The 22,110-nt window shown below is 37.5% G+C and overlaps 1 protein-coding gene across 1 annotated transcript in view; it reads right to left on the bottom strand.

Moving 5' to 3' along the window:
• Positions 1 to 15,933, bottom strand: part of ghrhrb (growth hormone releasing hormone receptor b) — a 31,161-nt gene extending 15,228 nt beyond the window's left edge. Inside the window, exons 1-2 of the mRNA XM_082189870.1 lie at positions 14,889 to 15,933; positions 7,994 to 8,102 (exon numbers count right to left, since the gene is read on the bottom strand). Of these exons, the coding sequence (XP_082045996.1) occupies positions 7,994 to 8,102; positions 14,889 to 14,972 (193 nt within the window). The 5' untranslated portion in view covers positions 14,973 to 15,933. The remainder of the gene's footprint in view (positions 1 to 7,993; positions 8,103 to 14,888) is intronic.
• Positions 15,934 to 22,110: the final 6,177 nt, after the last annotated feature.

Raw genomic sequence — 22,110 nt, forward strand, 5'->3', positions numbered from 1 at the left:
GCTAGACTTCACGATCGACCCATGACCCTGCAGTGAGCAGCCTCTCCATAATTTTAGCTCATTCCCACAGTTTTCGCGCTTACACTAAAAGTGTGCACACCATTGATCTATATAACTTCTTTAAATGCAAAGATCGCCAACGACCACAGATTATTGTTGTTCAACATTCACTGCACGTTAAAACATCACACTCTTACTTGATATGGACTATCTAAGTATTATTAGAAAGATTTAAGATAATTGACCACTATTTATGATAAAACTTGGTTGCAGTGACATTCATTTCTTAATTTATGTCAGGACTGCAAAAAATGTATCTGTAATTTTGAACAACACGCATTCATATTCAGTCACATCTCTTCCAGTTTATTTGTGTTCACATAGCTTCGCTGAACAGTGTTTATTAGGGCTTTTAGTCCAAGAGTGCTCATATCTGGAAATATTGATATTTACACATGGTTACTGCATTATGTTTTATAGACAGAATCATCCTTTCTAATTTTCCTTTGATTTACACGATCTGATGAGCATTAGCGGCTTCCAGCGCTGTCTGCCTGTTTTCAGTTCCGCGATCGCTGTTATGACTCAGAGGAAGATCATTCGCTGCACATTTGACACTCATTTAACACATTCATAACCCGCCCTGTCTCTTCCGATGATGAACTTCCATTACACTTCCACGGTCAGTTCCATTACTTCCGTACACAAGAAACCCAGAGAAATGTTTATATTTTGTCAAAAGAATTTAATGTAAGTTCACAAGAAAAGTTTTGTTTTTCTATATATGCGGATAAATATATATTGGGATCAAAGCGATGTGAATGGGAAAGCCATAATCCCAAAATAAAGGCTAATAGCTTCTGAATAAAAACAAAAGAATAATGATGAAGATTAGGTCGCATACCCAGCAGAGGTGTGAAAGGGTTTGAGTGAGAACAACAGAAACATGAATGGAGCAGTTGAGTTCATCACACCAGACATAGACAATAGACTGCAAGCAAGCTTACAGGGGGCAAAACATATTTTTATTAGCCTTCTCTAAAAACACACATGAAATAATCTTAGAAAATATTTCATAAAATTCATATTTTTAGAGATAACATCATCAGATATATGATGATAACATAATTTAAAATGAAGCATGATCAGACTTGTGGTTTCAGCTTCAATATGTTTCTAAGTTGCTACACCACAATTAAAGCTACAAAACAAGATAAGCAAGTGATTTTCTCTTTGTATTTTGTTCTTTGATTAATATGACAAGGAGCAGCAGGTTTATTGGGCTGCTGTCACTTTAAGAACTAATGCACAGATCCAATATACTGTTGCACAACATGCATTTTCTCTTACGTTCCAAAACTGACTGTATTTACCTGAATACTCGGCAAGACAGGCATTTCGACAATTATGCTGATCGCGAGCTGTTTGAGAGGCGGTCTTATGAGAGATCAGATATAGATCAGTGGCGCTCTCATAAGACAGTCTCTCAAACAGCTTGCGAGTACCAAATTGCACTTAAACCGTCAAATACATACAAAATTAGGTCGAAATGCCCATCTTGCAGAGTATTCAGGTAAATACAGCGTTTTTTAATCATTTTCGTGGATCTGTGAGAACAGGGATGCAAAGGAAAAACTTTTCTCTTTTTAGTACATCGAGTCCTTGAAACAAAAGTCTTTAAACTAAACATGACAATGGGACCGTTACATTTGAATGTTCTCTGAACATTCTGAAACCAGTAGTAAGTAACACTTAAAATCGTTAAAAAATTTCAACGTTAAATTAATGGTCCAACTCAAATGTTTTAAGAAAAAAGTCCCATGAATAATGTAAATAACCTTTCCAGAATTCTAAGAATATTCTCTGTTAGACAGACAGATAGACATAGGGCAACACTCTCTCGCATAGAATAAAATGGGTTATATAAGCATCTCCACTGTTCATGGGTGAGCATCTGTCTAAGGAATCTAAAAGAACAGTGGAAACCGAAGCTGAATGAATGACGAAGACTTTGAGCATAATGAGAGCCACAGGGATCATATTTGGTCATAAATATGGCTGCCATGTCTAAGCCTCGGATCTCTACTGCTCGTAGATCTATATACTTTAATTGGAGAACAGAGTCAAGCTCATTGAAAATCTAAATTAATCTGGAAAACTGATATAGAGTAAAAATTCTGACAGAATATTATTAAAAAATGATTTATTTATTTATTTATTGATCACATTTAAGAAGAAGGATTGCAATCAGTCAACAACAAAACCTAACACTGACATCAATCAGCCAACAACAGCCTTTGCAGTAATGGAGAAATATTTGAGAAAGAGAGACTGAACATCTTAGTGAGAGCTGGGAAAGTATAGGTGAATGAGTGTGAAACTCTCTGGCATACACAGACATTTATGGAATCTTGGGCTGGTCCCCACAGAAATGAGAAAGACTTTGAAGGCCTGATGCCACCTCATTAAATGTAAGTATTATCAATGCACCACTGGAGAAAAGCTACACATTTATTTTTTATGGGCAGTCCATCTGACTGCCTGTGTTGTCTATGACAGGACAGTAGAGATTTATCAAAAACGACTCATGAAATATGACAATTTTACATAGACTTTTTGAGTATAGTTGTAAGATGATTCATTATATGAAGACCTTCTAAAAGTATAAAAAGTGCATTCTTTAAAATAGATTCTGCTGTTGCAGAAGGTTCTGGGTATATCTATTGTACTGCACTGGCAGAATTTCTTTACAGTGCTAAATCAGTTTCTCAAACATTTTCTTGGTATATATTTTTTTTATTCTTTTCTTCTGTCTTATTTTCTATAGACAGTAATTTCATACAGGGGAACATATTATACTGAACACCCACCTGACCTTTAAGAAGTCACCATTGAGTCCTGACCGGTCTCTTTCTTCTCTAACCTAGTGTCAAGCCCAGTCTGCTCTGTAATGCATCAAAAGAGGGACATGGCGCCTGCCCTCCTCCTCTCTGTAAGCTCAATGTTAATTAAAGTCTATGTGGGGCAGGAAGCAGAGCAACGTGGGTTCCTATTAAGAACTCAAGGACAGCACTTTCACCTGCGCTGTTTCCGGCACTGACTTCTAGAAACCTCTCAATATGTCTGAACCACACTCGCCAATGCTCTACAAACTCAGTCAAGATGGAAACAAGTCGCCCATACTGGCATATCAGCCCAGGGAGGTATAACACCTGGAGAAAGCTATCCATTAGTATTCACATGCATCTCATCCTGATGTTTTCTCATCCCCCGGCTTGTTTTGAGCCAATCGCCTGAGCCATAGATTTGATTAATTACTCCAATGCAGGAAATTATGTAATCACAACACTAATTGGCTGATTGTACCACAAGAAAGTGCACAGTCCGGCAGGAGACAGGGAAAATATAAGTCCATTTTATACTTTTAAGAGCCCTCTAAATAGAAATTGGGTAGGCCTACTTATAGAACAGTATAAAAAGCAATATTAATATTATATCAAATGTATAAAATGAAATATATGTTATATAAATGTTTATTTAAATAATTATTTCTTTAGAATACACACCCACACACACACACACACACACACACACACACACACACACACACACAACCACACACACACACACACACACACAACCACACACACACACACACACAACAGTTACTTCTGGTCCTCAATGATTGGCTCAGAGCTCTTTCCAGCCATGCAATATTCTACCAGTATCAACACAGGAATCGTTTCACCATTTGTATCACTCTGCTCTGCAAGCAATTTCTCACAGCAAGTGTCATGGCGAGGAGAAAACACACAGTCATTTTAGAAATGCTACTGTTGTTGTGTCACAGAATGTAGTTTAAAGAGGTTTTTTTATGTAAAAATGTAGTTGTTTAAACTTTGAATATTATTATTTTTATTGACAGGGTATTGTCTAGGAAACTCATAATGATTTCCAATTAAATTGTTTATATTATGTTTGCTCCACTTAACTTAAATTAAGAAAGGAATTGTCTCATCGACATTTGTCATGCCTACAGGGGCTGCATTCTCATTTGTTAACTTTTATTTGCAGAGCCTGAGTCACGTCTTACTCTGCCAAATGGAGTCTATTGAGAAACTGGAAGATACACAAGTTTAATTTTTGGAAAAATCATTTTGTTGCATTAAAATGACAAATCCTCTTTATAGACAGTTTGTGACAATGAAAATTATGGCAGATGACAGGTCTTCGTTGAAAACAATATGCTTCTCTGGGGAAGTCTCATGAAAGTCCATATGGAATAACTTAAAGCTACACTGTGTAATTTTTTTAGTTGATTCTTCGCAAAAAACACTTAGTTCTTTAAAAAATATATGTGCTCATTAATGTATATTTACTTCTTTAAAGTAATAAAGTATTCTCGTAAATTTATAATCTGCCATTGAAAGTACATACGGATGAGGGGTTCGAATGCCGGTCGCCATGTTGCCCCTCCATCTTGAAACTACATTAGCCAAAGAGGGACATACCTGTTAATTCAAGCTTCGCCTTTCGCGCTTTACACTCAGTGACACAGAGACGAATGCGAGGGGGAGATTACTCGCGACTGCCGGCAGATTTGAAAGATTGCTGATGGAGGATCACGCCTGTTTTCGAGGACATGTAGCAGAGTCGCCAAGGAAGCGAAAGAGAGAATTAAAACGTCAACACGACAGGCAAATCAGCAAGACCAAAGTCAATACTGGATTAACTTTTCCCAGATGGAAAGAGCTCATGAGGAGCAAAGATTTTAAAACGGACACCGAAGTTGCCTGCTTTCTTCTCGACAGGTAATTCAGCCTATTTGTACAAAATCGAAGTTTTATAGTTGCTTGTCTAACCATAGCATTGTTGTGCATAACGCCAGAACGACCTCTAGTATAACTTGCGTTACTTTTCCTCACGTCACTGGTGAAAAAGTATTGTTTACCTTGTAACATAAATCTGTGCTGCGACGGATCACAGGTGATAGTTTTAAAGGCGCAATTGGACGAAGTCGAACTGGAAGCCATGTTAATCTGGGAATAATACGGCCACCGTAGGAGTTAAAACGCCCTCGAAATTGAAAGGAACAGAAACTAATATTCACTGAGTAGTCATATACAATTTCACCGCTAGATGGGGGAAAATATCACACAGTGTAGCTTTAAATGTAAACTAAGTGATGAAAATGTCTTAAATATTCAGTTTTGTCCAACAATGGGAGGTATGAGCTGCAGAGTATATATGTATATATATGAATCGTAGTTGATCCGTGAATCGTACGGGCCAGCTACACCCCGGTTCGGAACGCATGTGATTCTCAGATTAACGGCAAAGTTTAACCATCATAGATTGAAATTTTATCAGTTGCATGCGTTTTTAAGACCTGTCAGTTTAAACATCAAGCGCAAGAAGACTGGCAGCAGTTTTGAATGATTTAGGGACAGTTCCAGTGGTGAGAGAGGAGTGGATGATAGCAGAAATGAGGGGAACCAGTGAGGAAAGGCAGTCTTTAACAAGTTATGTGGGAAAGGGGTCAAAAGTGGAAGCCTTGGATTTCCTGATGAGTTCTGTGATTTCTGAAATAGCTGGGAGCTGGAAGGAAGAGAATGAATCTGTGGATGGGTGAAAGTCAGCTGAGATGCTAAGGTGAGGGATAGATCCAAGGTGCTGGTGGATGTTTTTGATTTTTTCAGTGAAAAACGACATAATGGAGTTGCAGAAGGAGGTTGTATAAAAGTGAAGGGGGAGAAAGTCCTGGGGTTGGGTGATATTGTTAAGTAGGGAAAACACTGACTTGGAGTTTCATTTATTGGCAATGATTATACTGGAGTAGTAGTGGGTTTTGGTGCTAGCAATGGAGTCCTTATAACGTAAGATGTGGTTATTGTACATTTCTTTGTGAATGTGACCAGTTTTTCTATAAAGATGTTCAAGTTGCCAACCTTTGGCTTTCATGCGACGAAGATCGGGGGTGAACCAAGGGGCGGAGACAGAAAAGGAAACAGATCTGGTTTTTAACGGAGCAAGGGAATTAAGAATATTATTGAATCCAGTGTTGTAGTGAGAGATCAGATCATCGGGGGTGGATAGATTGTGAGTGTCAGGGAGGCAGAAGGAATGGATACTTGAAGTGAGAGTGGCAGGATTGATATTCTTTATATTCCGAAATGAAATAAGGCGTGGTATTTTAGAGAGTACATGGTACATTAGAGTTTCACTGTAAATGAGATGAGAAAATTGTGAGTTATGGGGAGTTCAACAGCTGTAAAGTCAGAAGGGGTGACACCAGAGCAGCAGATTAAGTCCAGAGTATGTCCTTTGGAGTGTGTGGGAAAAGTTCAAATGTTGCTGCATCCAAAACTCTCTAAGCAGGAGGTGAAGTCTTTAGTAGAGGCAGATTGATATTGTCCATGTGGATATTAAAATCACACAGCAGTATTATGTTTGGTGAGAGAGAGGATAAGTGAGTGAGAAAAGCAGAAAAATCATAAAAAAAAAATCACTATTCGGTTTAGGGGGGCGGTAGACAGTAGCAATGATGGTTGGAGTGGGACCAGACAACTTGCAGACAGCAGATTCAAACGAGCTAGAGACAGGCACAGAAACCGGCGAGACTTTCCACTTCTTGCGATAAATTATCGCGAGACCTCCTCCTCGGCCGGAGCCACGGGGTTGACAGATGTAAACAAACCCACTAGGAGTGTATTCATTCAGCTGAGAAAAGTCGTTGGGCTGTTGCCATGTCTCGGTTAAACAAAGAAAGTCTAGCTTACGATCGGAGATGAGGTCCTGGATGAGATGTCCCTTGTCCGTCAGTGAGCGGATGTTGAGCAGAGCAAAGTTGAGTGCGGTGTTGTCACAGCTGGTGGTGGTGCTAGCCGACCGAGCTATGCGGGCTAACACACTGTGGTCGACAGCCCGGTTGATGGAGCGTGGAGGGCGACGAGAGCTGGACCAGATGGACTTTATTACTGTTGAGCTGTTGTGGTGGAAATTCCGATGGGACCCTCGGTGGATGTATCTCGGACGAGGCTGGAAGGCGATGTCCGGATGAAGGTGGAAAGCCTCCGCCGCAGGTCCAGGCAGGTGATAGCGCAGCCGGAGCAGGTTGATGGCCGAATAATGATGCAAACCCGTCACTAGCAGGTGAACAGGTAGTAGAAAGGGCCAGGCACAGACAAACAAGATGTATGTCCTACCGGCCCACATTGTAGATGAAGATTTAAGCAGCGCCAACGGCCAGTGAAAACGCCAGATGAGGCACAAACCAGAACAGAACAGATGAGCTAACTGTGAAGACTCACACAAATGGTAGTGCCGGCAGATCGTAAAAGTATTCCAAATGAAGGCAATTACACTCTCCGATTAGGTCATAGAACCATAAAGTGAGTCTGTAAAGTCTGTAAAGTTAAAAGATAAGAGGTTACCGGCGAGCAGCGGCAGCAAGTTGCGCCAGCGTTCACTCGCGATCGGAGTCCAATGGCAGATGACCAAAATGCAGATGACAAAAACACCCCTGGAAAAAAAAGTAAGCTTCTGTCTACAAATATTACATATGATGTATCTCAAAACCTTAGTAAACGGAATCATGCTTAAAATATGATTCATTATCCTTTGATCAATGACAATGAAAGTACAATGAAATGAGTTGTATTGATCCCATCTGCTGATCCGCACCCTTCATCAGCAGCCAGAATCGAACAGCTTCTGTTTGAGAAACTGCCTTTAATCTCCATAATCTCTACACTTGATTTCATCCTATAATTACCTTGCCTGACCTGACCTATATAGGAAAGTGTAATGCTTAAAATGGTAAAATCTAGTTTTCAGCACCCCATCTAATCAGAAATACTCTTAGTCTGAGAATCTTTTAAATCATGTTCACCCCGAAAAGTGTCTTATTAACAATCAGCAAATGGGTAGACATTAAGGACATAAAGAGATGCAAAGTAGTAAGGATTGAAGTAGTTCAGTTGGAAGAGCTCACCAGTGATATTGTTGCTGCTGTGGGCCTCTTGTCTTTCTGTGTTAATGCATTGCTCTTTCGCCTTCATATGCTCAGCCACCAGAACACATGCTGGATGAATCGTTTCCACCTGTGAATGATGATGAAAAACAAAAAATGTGTGAGGCAAATTAAATTACAAAATGCAGCACATATTAAGAACTCGCATAAAAATGCTGAGCCCATTACAGAAAGATGGTGCCATTACGTCAAATTGACAATTAAATCAGGAAAAATCATTCAATTTAAAACATTAATTGCTAACAGTTTGGACATATGTTTAACTCCATTTGTGTTCCACAGAAGAAACATCCCCAGCGTTTGACAAAAGGAGAATAGTTATTTTGGGGGTTAACAGATTGAAAATACATTGCATATCTATTTAAGGTATCCAAGAATTTATCAGACTGAGACTTCAGACTGAAATATCTCGTCAATAAGCCCCAGCCACACACCAATATTAGTCTGTAAAATCTCATTATCTCTGAAGCAGCCATTGAACCAATTTGAGCCTCTCTTGCCATCATTTACTACAATTAAATGCATTGGAGATGCAGAGAAATAAAGATAGAATGACTATATAACAAGATGTGTGGGATGTTGTCTTTTCGACATCATAAAAAGGAAAAGTTGTTTCTGTTTCACCTCTTTGTTGCATAAAAAGACCTGTAATGGCCACCCACTTATTCCTGAGAGGAATGAGAGAGAGTCAGAGGTGGGTGAATGCTAATGATCCGATTAAGCCTGAGGTTACGGTGGAATGAGCAGTAGAAACAGATTCAGAAGTTCCTGAAACAGACCTACGTATCTCCAAAGGAAAATAGAGATGGTGAATCATAACAATACCAGAAAAAGTGAATTGTTGTATTTATTCTAGAGGGACGCCGCAGGGGTCTGTGTGTCACAGCAGTCATCCTCTATGTGTGAATCAAATCAATAGTATGACGTCAGTATGGAAATCAAAGTAAACGTTCCAGCTATGTTGACTATTATTTATCCAGTGGTTGACGTTGGGCATGTCCCTTTCACTGGGCTAATAGGCCGAAATGGATGTTTTCAGGACACAAGTTGATGCAGTGAGTGAGAGCACTAGTGTGAGTGTGTTTATGGCTGTTTGTGTTTAGAAAAGTATGTGTGTTTGCTTGTTTATTTATCTGCGAGTGCTTGTTAGTGCTTATGTTCTCTCCGAATTCAAAACCAGAGCAGATGGTTGCGCTGTTGGTTTCATTGACCTCTGTCGCCTGCTGGTAGGCGAGATAAGAGAGAAGGGATCGTGGATGAGTTCAGGAAGTTTTCACTGGTTTAGTTACAGTGCATTTGGAAACAAAAGGAAAGACTCTCACAAACAAGTCTCGCAAATCTCAAGGTCAATCTGAATCTTCAGGACAGAAAACGAACTAGCCTAAAACACCCATCTTATAAGGCAGAACAAATATTTAAATAATAACATAAGGATCCATTTTAGTGCTGTTAACGCACCATCATTTAAAGAATATTATTGGCTGACACTTTAAAAGAACTCAATTTCTGAATTAGCCTAATTGTCTATGCAGATTATTGTACAGTATAAAGTCGATCATTTAAAACAATAATGATTAAAAAAAGGCAAAGTAAAAGTAGTCCATTCCACTCCTATTTCAATCATTTGGAGGCACAATGAAAGCAAAATTCAAGAGAGTCGCTGTTGGTCACAAAGCTTCTTTTGTCATTTTAGATCCTTTTGTGTTTCATGGAAGACAGGGTTTAAACCAACATGAGGGTGAGTAAATGATAAACCCTAAATGTTTATCCTTGGCTAATGATAAACCCAAAAAAAGTGTATCCTTGGGTAAACTAATCGATTACTCTGAAATTAGCTGAATACGGCATTTTGGTAGTACTGTAGGATGTTTTTTTAGGATAAAAAAAAAAGCTAGACTGAGATTTACTGCTCAGATACAGAAAAATATCATTTTGAATGTATACACTTTACCTTTGTTTTTGTTTGTTTTTACATTTGCATTCTTTAAAACTATAATTTGCATTTAAAAAAAGAATACTTAGTAAAGTTGGAATCACATTATGAAACAATTTTTTTTTCCTCCAAAACACATTGGGAACAATTATTTGCCCCCTTTTATTAAATACTTTTTGCAATCTCCTTTTTCCAAGATAACAGCTCTGAGTCTTCTCCTATAATGCCTGATGAGTTTGGAGAACACCTGACAATAGATCAGAGACCATTCCTCCATTCAGAATATCTCCAGATCCTTCAGATTCCCAGATCCATGTTGGTGATTCTTCTCTTCAGTTCAGCCCACTCATTTTCTATAGGGTTCTGGTCAGGGACTGGGATGGCCATTGCAGATGCTTGGTTTTGTGCTAAGTGACCCATTTTTGTTTTGATTTTGATGTTTGTTTTTGGATCACTGTCCTGTTGGAAGATCCAAATGTGGCCCATTTATTTACTAACAATGCAGATTTATTCTTTACAGCCATCGTTGATCATATTTACCAAGGGGGCAAATAATTCTGACCAGTATTGTATATATGTGTAGTCAGGGCTGTCCATAAGGGGGGATAAAGGGGAATGTTTTCTGGGGCCCAGCCACTAGGGGGGGCCCATGCAGTCCAGCTATTATTATGTTCATCCTAAATATAAGCAAAGGTTACCATATTTTATTTTGAACCAAAATAGCACCATTAATTGTTGAAAGTGAGAAAAAAAATGCATTTTATTTAATGTTGCTCGAGTAAAATATAGCCTGTGTCAATGTCATAATGAAACACCCCTTTCCTGAAAATGGTCTGAGCAGGCTGGCGAGCGGGCGCGGGCGCGGGCGCCGTGAGCGCTGAGCGAGCAGCAGGAACGAGTAGTGAGTTGTCGTCGAAAAAGATGGATAAAGCAAAAAAGCTGGCGGGAGCTAAAAAATAGAAAAAGAAAGAGGGAAAAGGAGATGGCATGTTAATTGATGCGACAGCAGCTAAATAAGTGGATGGTGAAAGGCAACAGGTAGGATTTAAAGTGTGACGTCCAGGCATGTAGGCTACTGGCCATCGGGAGTCGGACTACCGGGAGATTCCCAGTGGGCCGACGTGCTTTTTGGGCCGATGCATCTCATACTTTTTTTTTTTTTTGTCTTAACGGCCCATACAACTGTACATTCGTTTAGTTTAGTTACTGCCGGTGTAATGTAGCCTGGCAAGCCAGACCTACATCAAGATGTTAGGTCTGGAAACTCACCATAGACACGCTCACTCCGAGGGGCGGGATAAACGGCTGTCTTTCAAATTCCCTCTGCACGCAATAGGACAGCGCTTCAACCAACCAGAGCGTTTTCCCAACAGCGGAGCTTAGTTGATAGATTCAACTTTTGCCATATCTGGCCGGCAAAACGACGAACACATCTTCCTTTTTTTAAGAATGACTTAAGTGCCGTTCTTTGCTCTTTTCTCAAAGAAAAACTTAACTCCAAGTCCTCCAGAGTCGCGGCCAAAGCCGATTCGAAAGACCGTTGTTCTCCATCAGCAACTGCCGTCATTCTGTTTTCAAGTGGCAGCCGTCGCAACTCTGTCGTCATATGTTAAGCCCGCCCCCGCCTACTCTATACACGACGTGATTGGCCTGACCCAATTTAGGTTTTTGCAGCTAGAAGGTTTCTAATTGAACTATACTCCACAGTGATAAAAAAAAAAATATATATATATATATAAACAAACTGCATTGCCATAGCAATACCAGTGTTTCTTACAGGATTTTTGGTAAAGCTGTGGTGAGTGGAAAATGTTGTGCGTTTTAATGTTAAATTCATCGATCTGGTGCACTTTAAAATTAAAAATTCCAACCCATATTCAGTGTGCAAATTAAAAATTAAAACCTCTTTTAGTTACAGTGTCTGTCATTACACTACTACATAATAATAGTTATAATATTAATCCCATTATATAATAGCCATATATTGTAAAACAAATGCACTGAAAAATAAAGGAAACTTTCATAATTCGTTTTGTACTAATTTCTATACTTGAAAGAGTATATTTATATACTTCACATTAAAGATGTGATTGGGCCAGCCCAGTGACCATCAAGAAAAGACCCAATGGGCCGCTGATCTACGTGTTTCATGGGCCGGTGTGTCAGAAAAAAAAACTAACGCTGACTTTTTTTTTTACCAATGCATTACACCTAGCCTAGAAATCTAGACGCACCCTAGCGGCAGCAAAATGTATTTCGCAGCCAGGTGGGTCTAGCAACTCCTGTAAGAAACACTGGTATTGCTATGGCAATGCAGTTTGTTTATATATATATATTTTTTTTTTATCACTGTGGAGTATAGTTCAATTATATTAATAAATTACTTTTTTTTAACTTATTTCATCTATTAAATCTCACTCGTTCCTACTCACTCATTACATGGCACACTTATTTATTTGTTGTTGTTTATTTGTTGTTGTTTTTTGTTGTTGAACACACGCATGATATGAGTAGCCTATAGCAGATTTGGGGAGGGCCCATTCACTGGACCTTTTCAGGGGCCCAGTCATTTCTGTGGGCGGGCCTGTGTGTAGTTGAGTATTTGTGAAAAAGAAAAAATCTAAAAGCAATGGTTAGGGAAAAAAAGATTAATATCGTGTCATACAGTATCTATAAAAAGAGAGTGAATTTTCAAAAGACTGATGGAGATTTGTGTGGGAAAATTTGGCAAGATAAACTGCTGCAGTTAGTGAAATTGTTACGCCACTGAATGCATAATAACCTTTTTTCTTATACTTGTATAAGAATTGCATCTAATCTACATTAAACCCAAGCAGACACTACAAATCTCCATGGCATTTTCTCAAGCCAAGGCCAAGGCTCATCTTGGACATGCAGAAACTGTGAGGGGAATAATAACAATGAAAGACCTCTATGCATCACTACAACAAATTTAATTTGTTTGTCAGGATGGGTGAGAGAGAAGCACTGGTGACACACCTGGGCAGTAAAGCACTTTGTTTCAATGAAACTACTATTCACAGGACTTTTGACTGCATCCATGTGGCTCTAAAGGTCTCCAAAAAGTCAAGTCTCCTATCTTGCCAAAAAACTATTCTGACACATCTGCTGATAAAGGGTGTTCAAGGTCGCCTCCATGTCTCCCCACAAATTGACATTACAATGTACTGATCAAATGTACATCACTGCGCCAAAAATTCTGCAACAAGGAGCTAAAAATCCCTTTTTGTTCTCACTGTCTTTGTGGCTGCATATCTAAATATCTTAAGTAAATAGACACCTGTTGTCTTCAATCACTGTAACCTCTTCTCTGGTGACCTGATCAGAAATGTTAAACATGTTGAGAGGACAAATAAAGAAGAAAAATAACTGACCGATAAGGATCCTGTTATCAGTCAAATAGCATCCAGCGGCCCCGAGGAAGAGGCTTGTGAACACATGGAATCATTATTATAGGAAATGGACATCCATTCAGGGAAGGAAAGCCATATCATTAGAGGGAGTACCAAACAACAACTACATTTAATTACAACACTGATTTGCGCTCGTCTTTGTGGCCTGTGCTCCTCAGAAACTGGAACGGTCATCTACCTTTGAATTAGCAGAACATAATTTTAATTTTATTTTTATTAAAAAAAATTATTATTCTTTTTTTTAAGGCCAGTAAGTCACATAAATTGCATGTTTAATTTTCATGATAGGAACCTAAATTGGCCACTCGAGTTAATATATGTCAGAGTTCCTGTACTGGAAATGGTCATCAAAACATCATTAAAAGGAGACCGGGATCTCAGGTCAGTACAGCTAATCAAATCAACATCTGTGACACATCAGCACATTAAATATAGCACTGGACTGATCCCTGGAGAAAATAGTGGAAATCAAACGGCATGGATTACACTTCATCTGCATCATTAGCTCAGTATGATGCCTTTTTAAATAAATGTATATTTTGTGTATATCTGTTTATATTTCTCAAAAAATCTCACATAAATCTGGAAGCAGGGATACTATAAACACATTTACCTTTTATGACGTGTAACTCAAACAGCATACATTCAACATACTTTGTCTAATTCAGTGGTGCAGTGCCATGCCTTTTAAGATAAATATGTAAATCTCTCTCAAAAGAAAATATCACATGAATCTGGAGGCAAATGTTAATAAACTTTGATATCAGGACCAGTATAAAACACTTTGAACTTGTATGACGTGCAGCATACACTATACTTTGTCTACATCAGTGGAATATAAATATGCAAATATCTCTCAAGGAAATCTCACCTGAATCTGGAGGCGAATGCTAAAATTTGCAATGAAATACTTAAGGAAATTCAACATGATTCTGTGGTTTGTCATGCTATTAAACATTTGTTAATTATTTTATAGCTATGCATGGAGCATTAATGACCTCATATTAATTAGGAATACTTGTACTTTTTTAATTAATTTGTCACACAAAAGGTAATTAAAGATGGTGAAAAACGTATAGCATTATGCCCTATACATATGTGTTAATCAACAATAAGGTTCTGGTTGATTAAACAAAAAGTCCATGGACATGTTATGCAACTAGCAATGTACATTTTAATTTCAGGGACATATAACACACTTTAAACATCTCTCATTTTATTTCGGATATTTGGAAATATTCTTTTGTATGCTATAGCCCAACAAAAGAATCCACTGGCCACAGATTGCAAATTGCAATGACTACTTGATTTCAAAAGCACCCAGTCTATAATCACGACAATGCACAGAATACCAAGATTTTGGAACTCAGGAATCTCAATTTAAAAAGCACAATGTATTATTGTGCTCAGTAATAATATAGAACATTATTAAAATATTACAATATTTGTTATAAATATACAAAGCAAAGGATTCACGGAGATAACTTACTGCTTCCCAGATGCTCTGGTGAATCCCCAAACTCAGTAAAACGGCGACCAGTCTTACGGTTGTCCAAGTTCTGAAGAGAAACATAATTAGGACTCCGGTGTAATGGGAAAGAATGAAGTTTGTTACTGTCTAACCAGATTACGCAGAAGCCTCTGTTAAATCTCTGGATGTTTTCCAGAAGTCTCGATGTCTTCAACCATACTGTGCGCTGTCGTTCAGCTCAAACGCTCAGTCCTACATGTCTTGTAAAGCTCGCAATATTTGTAATTGAACCATGTGTGTCGTCCTCATAACAGCCCGTAAACAACCTGTCGCTGTGAGTTCCCAGCACAAACTGAGCTGGAGAGTGGCGCGCGTGGCGAAATGAAGGCTGACTTCACCCATTAGATATATTATGATTTCCAGTGGTTATTTTAAAAACTGTTAACTAGCCAAACTAGTCGCGAGAGAATAAGACACCAAGCGAAGACCATGGTTACCTTACAGCAGGTAATTATTCATCCAGTCATCCAGTTAAAATGATGAATTCCTCAAATAGGCTACAATAAAATGGAGTAAAATATTATTAATTATATTGTTAAATATATTACCTAGACAATTATGCAATTTGTCGATTTTCTACAGGTAGCCTAATTTTATATTACTACCAAAAATAGGCTACTACAATATTGAGGGTAAACCGCGGTAAATGCACACCAACGTAAAATTCACATTTGATTATTCTCCTATTAACCACTAGGTAGCACAAAAAGTCATCGCAGCACTTTCCTAAACCTTTGCGTTTCAATTTGAACGTGGAACCCTTACTGGTGGAAATTTGGCCGATTCTTGATGCTGTCCCGTGCAGCAGCAAAGTTGATCTGCTAATTATAATAGACTATTCTAATTTTTTTATGCTATAGACTTATCTATCAAATGAGAATATTATGAATATGTTTTGTGACAAGGCAAGGGTCTTGATTTTGTTCAAGGTAATTAAATAGAACGTTTTTCAATAACTATAAAAGTATGATATTTTGGGTAAAAAGAACCCCTACTTTTTCCACAGCAATTTATGTGATAAAAATAGTTGGCTGACATTTCCATTAGTTGGCATGACATGGTCAATATCATTTATTAAGGTTGGGAATCCACCTTAGAAATAATCACCATATATTTATAATGAAACTAATATATTTAAAATATAGCCTATGTTTAATCATATCATAAAACAAAAATCATATTTATTATTACTACTGGAAAGCCATAATAAATGATTATTGAATTTATTTCATGCAGTGTAAGAGATCATTTTTTAAAAAACTTTACACTGTTAAAAAAAAAGAATAAGTAATTTTACCTGTAAAAGACTGTAAAAATGCGACAGTAAAAACCTGTTCATTAGTTAGCAGTAAGTCCTCGTAATATACAGAGAAAAATTGTAATAGATCTTATATTTTGTCATTTTACAGTAACACTAAAATGTAAAAAAAAAAATATATAATATAAAATATAAAAATGACATGATTACAAATGCACTGTAACAAATTTTAAAATTAATATAATAGGCTATATAAAAATGAAAACTTGAACTCACTAACTAAAAACTGGTTTTTAAATTCTATAGCGTAATTATGTTTCTTATCAGTTAAGTACATTTGGGTTTAGTGTTACATCTTATGTTATTAAATTAATATGTATTGCATTCTTTTAGAGTCATGTGTTACCATGATGCTGTTTTGTATTTGTGTGCATGCCACTGTACAGCTTCTATAGTATACTTCAGCTTGTGGAAAAGTATACTTGTGATGAACTTTGATTCATCATGTGGCTTTTCTCTTTATCAATAGTGTTGTTATTATTATGGTGGATGCCAGTATATGTTAAAAGTACAAAACAGATTTTAGCAGTGTGGCCTTGCTATTTCAGCAGAAAAGAGTAAAATGTTTTTGGTTTGTTTGTTTTTTGTAAATGGCAGTTCTAAATCACAAGTCTTTTTTGTATTCAAGTTGATGCACTGGTCTGGATCAAATTCAAATTCATGAACGAAATGAGTAACCCAATGAGAGCACACATTTATAACAAAAGCTCTGGTGGTAGGCCTTTTTTTTTTTTGAGGTGAAACAAGAAAGATGAAACATTCCTTCACCTCATCTCAGTAATTGGTGGGTTGATTATGTAATATTAAATTGTGATTAATTATTTATGCCTCTCACAGTTTTATTCCTAATGATAGTCCTTATTGTTTTTTCCCCATGCATGCCCATATTGTTTCATTTAGCCTTTTTACAATTTCAGTGTGAAACTGTGATTGTCTTGTTTGACTGATCATTATGCATGAACTGCAAGGACTACCAAAAGTCAAACTATGGTCACAAGTGAGCATCTGTGTTTCTTTGGCTGTCCCTAAGGGAAACAACAATTTGCATATGTATTTGATGTTTTTATCCAGCTATAGGGAAAACATTTTCTTAGCTGGACAGCAGACCCCCCATTGTTTCCAGCTGCCTTGTCATGCTGAGAGAAAGAATGAGGAATATAATTTGTTTTAAAGACAGATTGTCATAAACATTCATTTCAACCATAGCTGTCCTCAAAGTAAACCTGATTTAAACCAATAGTTTGTGCATGGTAAACATTCATTGTGCTGTGATAAATACTCAGTTCTGTGACTATAATGGCCAGAGGCTATTTTCAGGCTTTTTCGTGGACAAAATCTCTCTCCACTCTCACTCACTTGTTCTCTATTTAGCAAACAACAAACACATCTCACTCAATTCAATTCAATTCAATTCAATTCAATTCAATTCAACGTACATTTATTTGTATAGTGCTTTTCACAATACACATTGTCTCAAAGCAGATTTACAAAAAATGCACGTTTCTACAATTTAGAGTAATGTGTTGTCAGAGGTGGCTGTATCCAAGTAATTTCCAAATGTCAGAAATGTAGAATTCTAAGATAATTAAAATTGTGTAGTTAGCTAACATGTATCCATTTATGCAGAATAAAAGCTCATTAAAGCAATAATTACTAGTTGTGATCATACAGTTACAATACAAATACAATTTGGCAGTGGTGCATGTTGATTCAGAGTTGGCATCATCTGAAGTCCTCTCAGGGCTTGGTTTCTTCTATTCACAGGTGTTGGGTCTTCTGAAATCTTCATAAGAGACTGGATCCAAACCGAAGCTGCATGCCGTAAGACAATATAATAAGTAAGATAATTAAAATAATCAAAAAATAAAAGCAAGGGAAATTAAAACAGTTATAAAAGGAATTAAAAGAGATACTGTATATGATACAGTTATACAATTAATTAAATTAGGAAAAGGACATTTCTAAATTTCAATAGATAGACAGACTGATTGATTGATTACCATTGATTGATTGCCAAAAATTCCCATTCAGTTCCCATTCAAATCAATGAAAAAAACAAAGATTACAGGAATTAAACATTTAGTTAATACGATTAGTTAATACTGAAGTTAACTCAATAACTTGAATAACTGTCAGTACGTCATTGTATTGATCAGATACATAACAATATCCTGCTGGGCTCACAAGTGGTGCAAATTTGATTGATTTAACTGAGAAAAAATTATACTGAAAGTTACATTTCATGAAAGAAAAGGGAATGTTTACACACACACACACACACACACACACACACACACACACACACACACACACACACACACACACACACACAAGATGACAAACATCTCAGAGTTTATTATTAAATTAAGTTTTAAATTGCAGATAGGCATGCTATGTGTTATGTGTTAACAACAACTGTGTTATATTTTAATTAGATGTCCAGTAGAGAGGCTTGGCCAAGGCTTCGGAACAAATCTTTACTTAAAGAGAAGCAAGCAGATTTCACTGGATCCAAATAATGCCTGATTAGTATGCATCATATTTAGAGTTTAAGCTGTTTGTGTCACTGATGGGTTGTGTACAAATCGACGTCCCCTAACGTCTACTGCCGACGTTTAGTCTATCTGGGTCTCGTCTACAAATCGACGTCCCCACTCAATTAGTCTTAAGTCAATTAGTCAATTACCTAGTCTAACTTGTTTTCCTTACTAACTAGTTTTCTTGCTGCGCAGCATAAATGACAGACAAACTCAAGCAGTTGTCCTTTAAATGCTTTAATCACGGCCGGGAGAGTTTCTCGAGCAGTTCTCAGAGAAATCTCGACCCAACAGAAGAATACAACAGGCTTTATAGGATAAAAAAAAGACACATCAAAATAGAATCATCATTGACTAACATGTCAAGCTCTATCAATATAATTGGTTAAATTGTTTAAAGCAAGCCAACCCTTTCATTACCCTTTGTTAGTGACATCAGCAAAATATCAAAAACATTGTAAGGGGTTAATATTCCAGTCAATCATTTCACAATACAGTAAAAAAAACACACACACAAAAAAACAGAACATTGACTCCATTTTCAAAGTTCCATTTGACCAAGGTTACGTTGAGTCAAAAGTTTGTTAGAAGGTTAGATCATATCGAAAGTTCGTCCTAAATAAAAGGAAGTAAGAATTATTTTGTTTTATTGTTAGATCTGGAATGGAAAGTTAGTCACCATCAGACATGGAAATGGGAAGTGTGATAAAAGTTTATCATAAGTTTAAAATCTAAAGTCAGATTTCCATGGTTAGTAACATAATCTCATCTATAAAAAATCCACCGCAGTTGCAAATAAAGTTAAAAGCACGATCTATAAGCTGCATTAAAGATTTATTTAACATAGAACTCAAGAAACATGAAAACAGAACAACTCAACATAACGCAACGGAGAACAGAGAATGGACATCTGAACAACGGAAACTGAAGACTTAAATACAAAAAGGTAAACAAGGTAGCTAAATGAACAATAGGTGAACGTAATCAGTAACTAAAGAAACAAAATGGGAAACACTTGGTCACCTTACGATGGCAAGGCAAACAGGAACAGGGAGAACAGAACCAAAACACAAAATTACCAAGAGCATACACATTACAGTTTGAGGTATGGTGAACCTAATGATTATTAGTTATGTTGAACCTGATCAGTGATGGTAAATGAGGGAAACATCCAAAATATCCAGCACTGTGGAGGCTTCATGAACAGTTTGACAGCCCCCTAAAATGAGACTGATGTATATTCTGACACTAGTAGCCCAAAATAAACATCTCTTCCATTGACGTTCTTGATGTTCTCATCATTCACAATATATACCTTAAGAACTGGACAAAAATGTGTAATGTGCCACCTATAAAAACCTTCTCAAATCTCTCACTTTGTTAACAGTTTAAACATGCACTGAATGTTATTACCATAAAATCAGCACTTTTATGTTAGAAGGTGTCAGCATTTATTGGGATGTGTGCAACAAACTGACACATGTGCTCCTTTTATTAGTCTCTTGACTTTCATCTTCCTTCATCTGTGGAGTTATTCTTCATGCACATTAATGGAGGATTTGTTTGATGTGTATCAGCTTATGATCAGCAAAATCAGTGACCTTTGCTGATCTCAGGGAAATGTTGATGTACAATAAAAGGCATTACGTTATGCAGACCTACGGAGGAAGAACTGATGTGGTAATGTCATGGCAGTACTTGTTTAGAAACAATCATTTAATCAATGTTGTTCATTTAACTTTCTATTCATCAAAAAATCCTGGGAAAGTATCACCATTTCCACAAAAATGTTAAGCAGCACAACTGTTTTTTATAATAAAAAATGTTACCTGAGCACCAAATCAGGGTATTAGAATGATTTCTGAAAGATCATGTTACACTAAAGACTGGAGAAATAATGCTGAACATGTATATTTGCCATCACAGGAATAAATGACTAATATTATTTCAAAATATATTCAAATAGAAAACAATTATTTTAATTTGTAACAATAGTTCACAATTTTACTGTTTTTACTGTATTTTTGATTAAATAAATGCAGTCTGGCATAAGAGACTTCTTGCAAAAACCTAATAAATATATATTTAGACTGAATATATATATATATACACATATATACACAGTGGGGAGAACAAGTATTTGATACACTGCCGATTTTGAAGGTTTTCCTACTTACAAAGCATTTAGAGGTCTGTAATTTTTATCATAAGTACACTTCAACTGTGAGAGACAGAATCTAAAACAAAAATCCAGAAAATCACATTGTGTGATTTTTAAATAATGAATTTGCATTTTATTGCATGACATAAGTATTTGATCACCTACCAACCAGTAAGAATTCCGGCTCTCACAGACCTGTTAGTTTTTCTTTAAGAAGCCCCTCCTGTTCTCCACTCATTACCTGTATTAACTACACCTGTTTGAACTCGTTACCTGTATAAAAGACACCTGTCCACACACTCAATCAAACAGACTCCAACCTCTCCACAATGGCCAAGACCAGAGAGCTGTGTAAGGACATCAGGGATAAAATTGTAGACCTGCACAAGGCTGGGATGGGCTACAGTACAATAGGCAAGCAGCTTGGTGAGAAGGCAACAACTGTTGGCGCAATTATTATAAAATGGAAGAAGTTCAAGATGATGGTCAATATCCCTCGGTCTGGGGCACCATGCAAGATCTCACCTCGTGGGGCATCAATGATCATGAGAAAGGTGAGGGATCAGCCCAGAACTACACGGCAGGACCTGGTCAATGACCTGAAGAGAGCTGGGACCACAGTCTCAAAGAAAACCATTAGTAACACACTACGCCGTCATGGATTAAAATCCTGCAGTGCACACAAGGTCCCCCTGCTCAAGCCAGCGCATGTCCAGGCCCGTCGGAAGTTTGCCAATGACCATCTGGATGATCCAGAGGAGGAATGGGGGAAGGTCATGTGGTCTGATGAGACAAAAATAGAGCTTTTTGGTCTAAACTCCACTCACCGTGTTTGGAGGAAGAAGAAGGATGAGTACAATCCCAAGAACACCATCCCAACCGTGAAGCATGGAGGTGGAAACATCATTCTTTGGGGATGCTTTTCTGCAAAGGGGACAGGACGACTGCACCGTATTGAGGGGAGGATGGATGGGGCCATGTATCGCAAGATCTTGGCCAACAACCTCCTTCCCTCAAGAGCATTGAAGATGGGTCGTGGCTGGGTCTTCCAGCATGACAACGACCCGAAACACACAGCCAGGGCAACTAATGAGTGGCTCCGTAAGAAGCATCTCAAGGTCCTGGAGTGGCCTAGCCAGTCTCCAGACCTGAACCCAATAGAAA

Source organism: Leuciscus leuciscus, assembly GCF_965113295.1.
Source record: "Leuciscus leuciscus genome assembly, chromosome: 14".
NCBI classification, from domain to species: domain Eukaryota; kingdom Metazoa; phylum Chordata; class Actinopteri; order Cypriniformes; family Leuciscidae; genus Leuciscus; species Leuciscus leuciscus.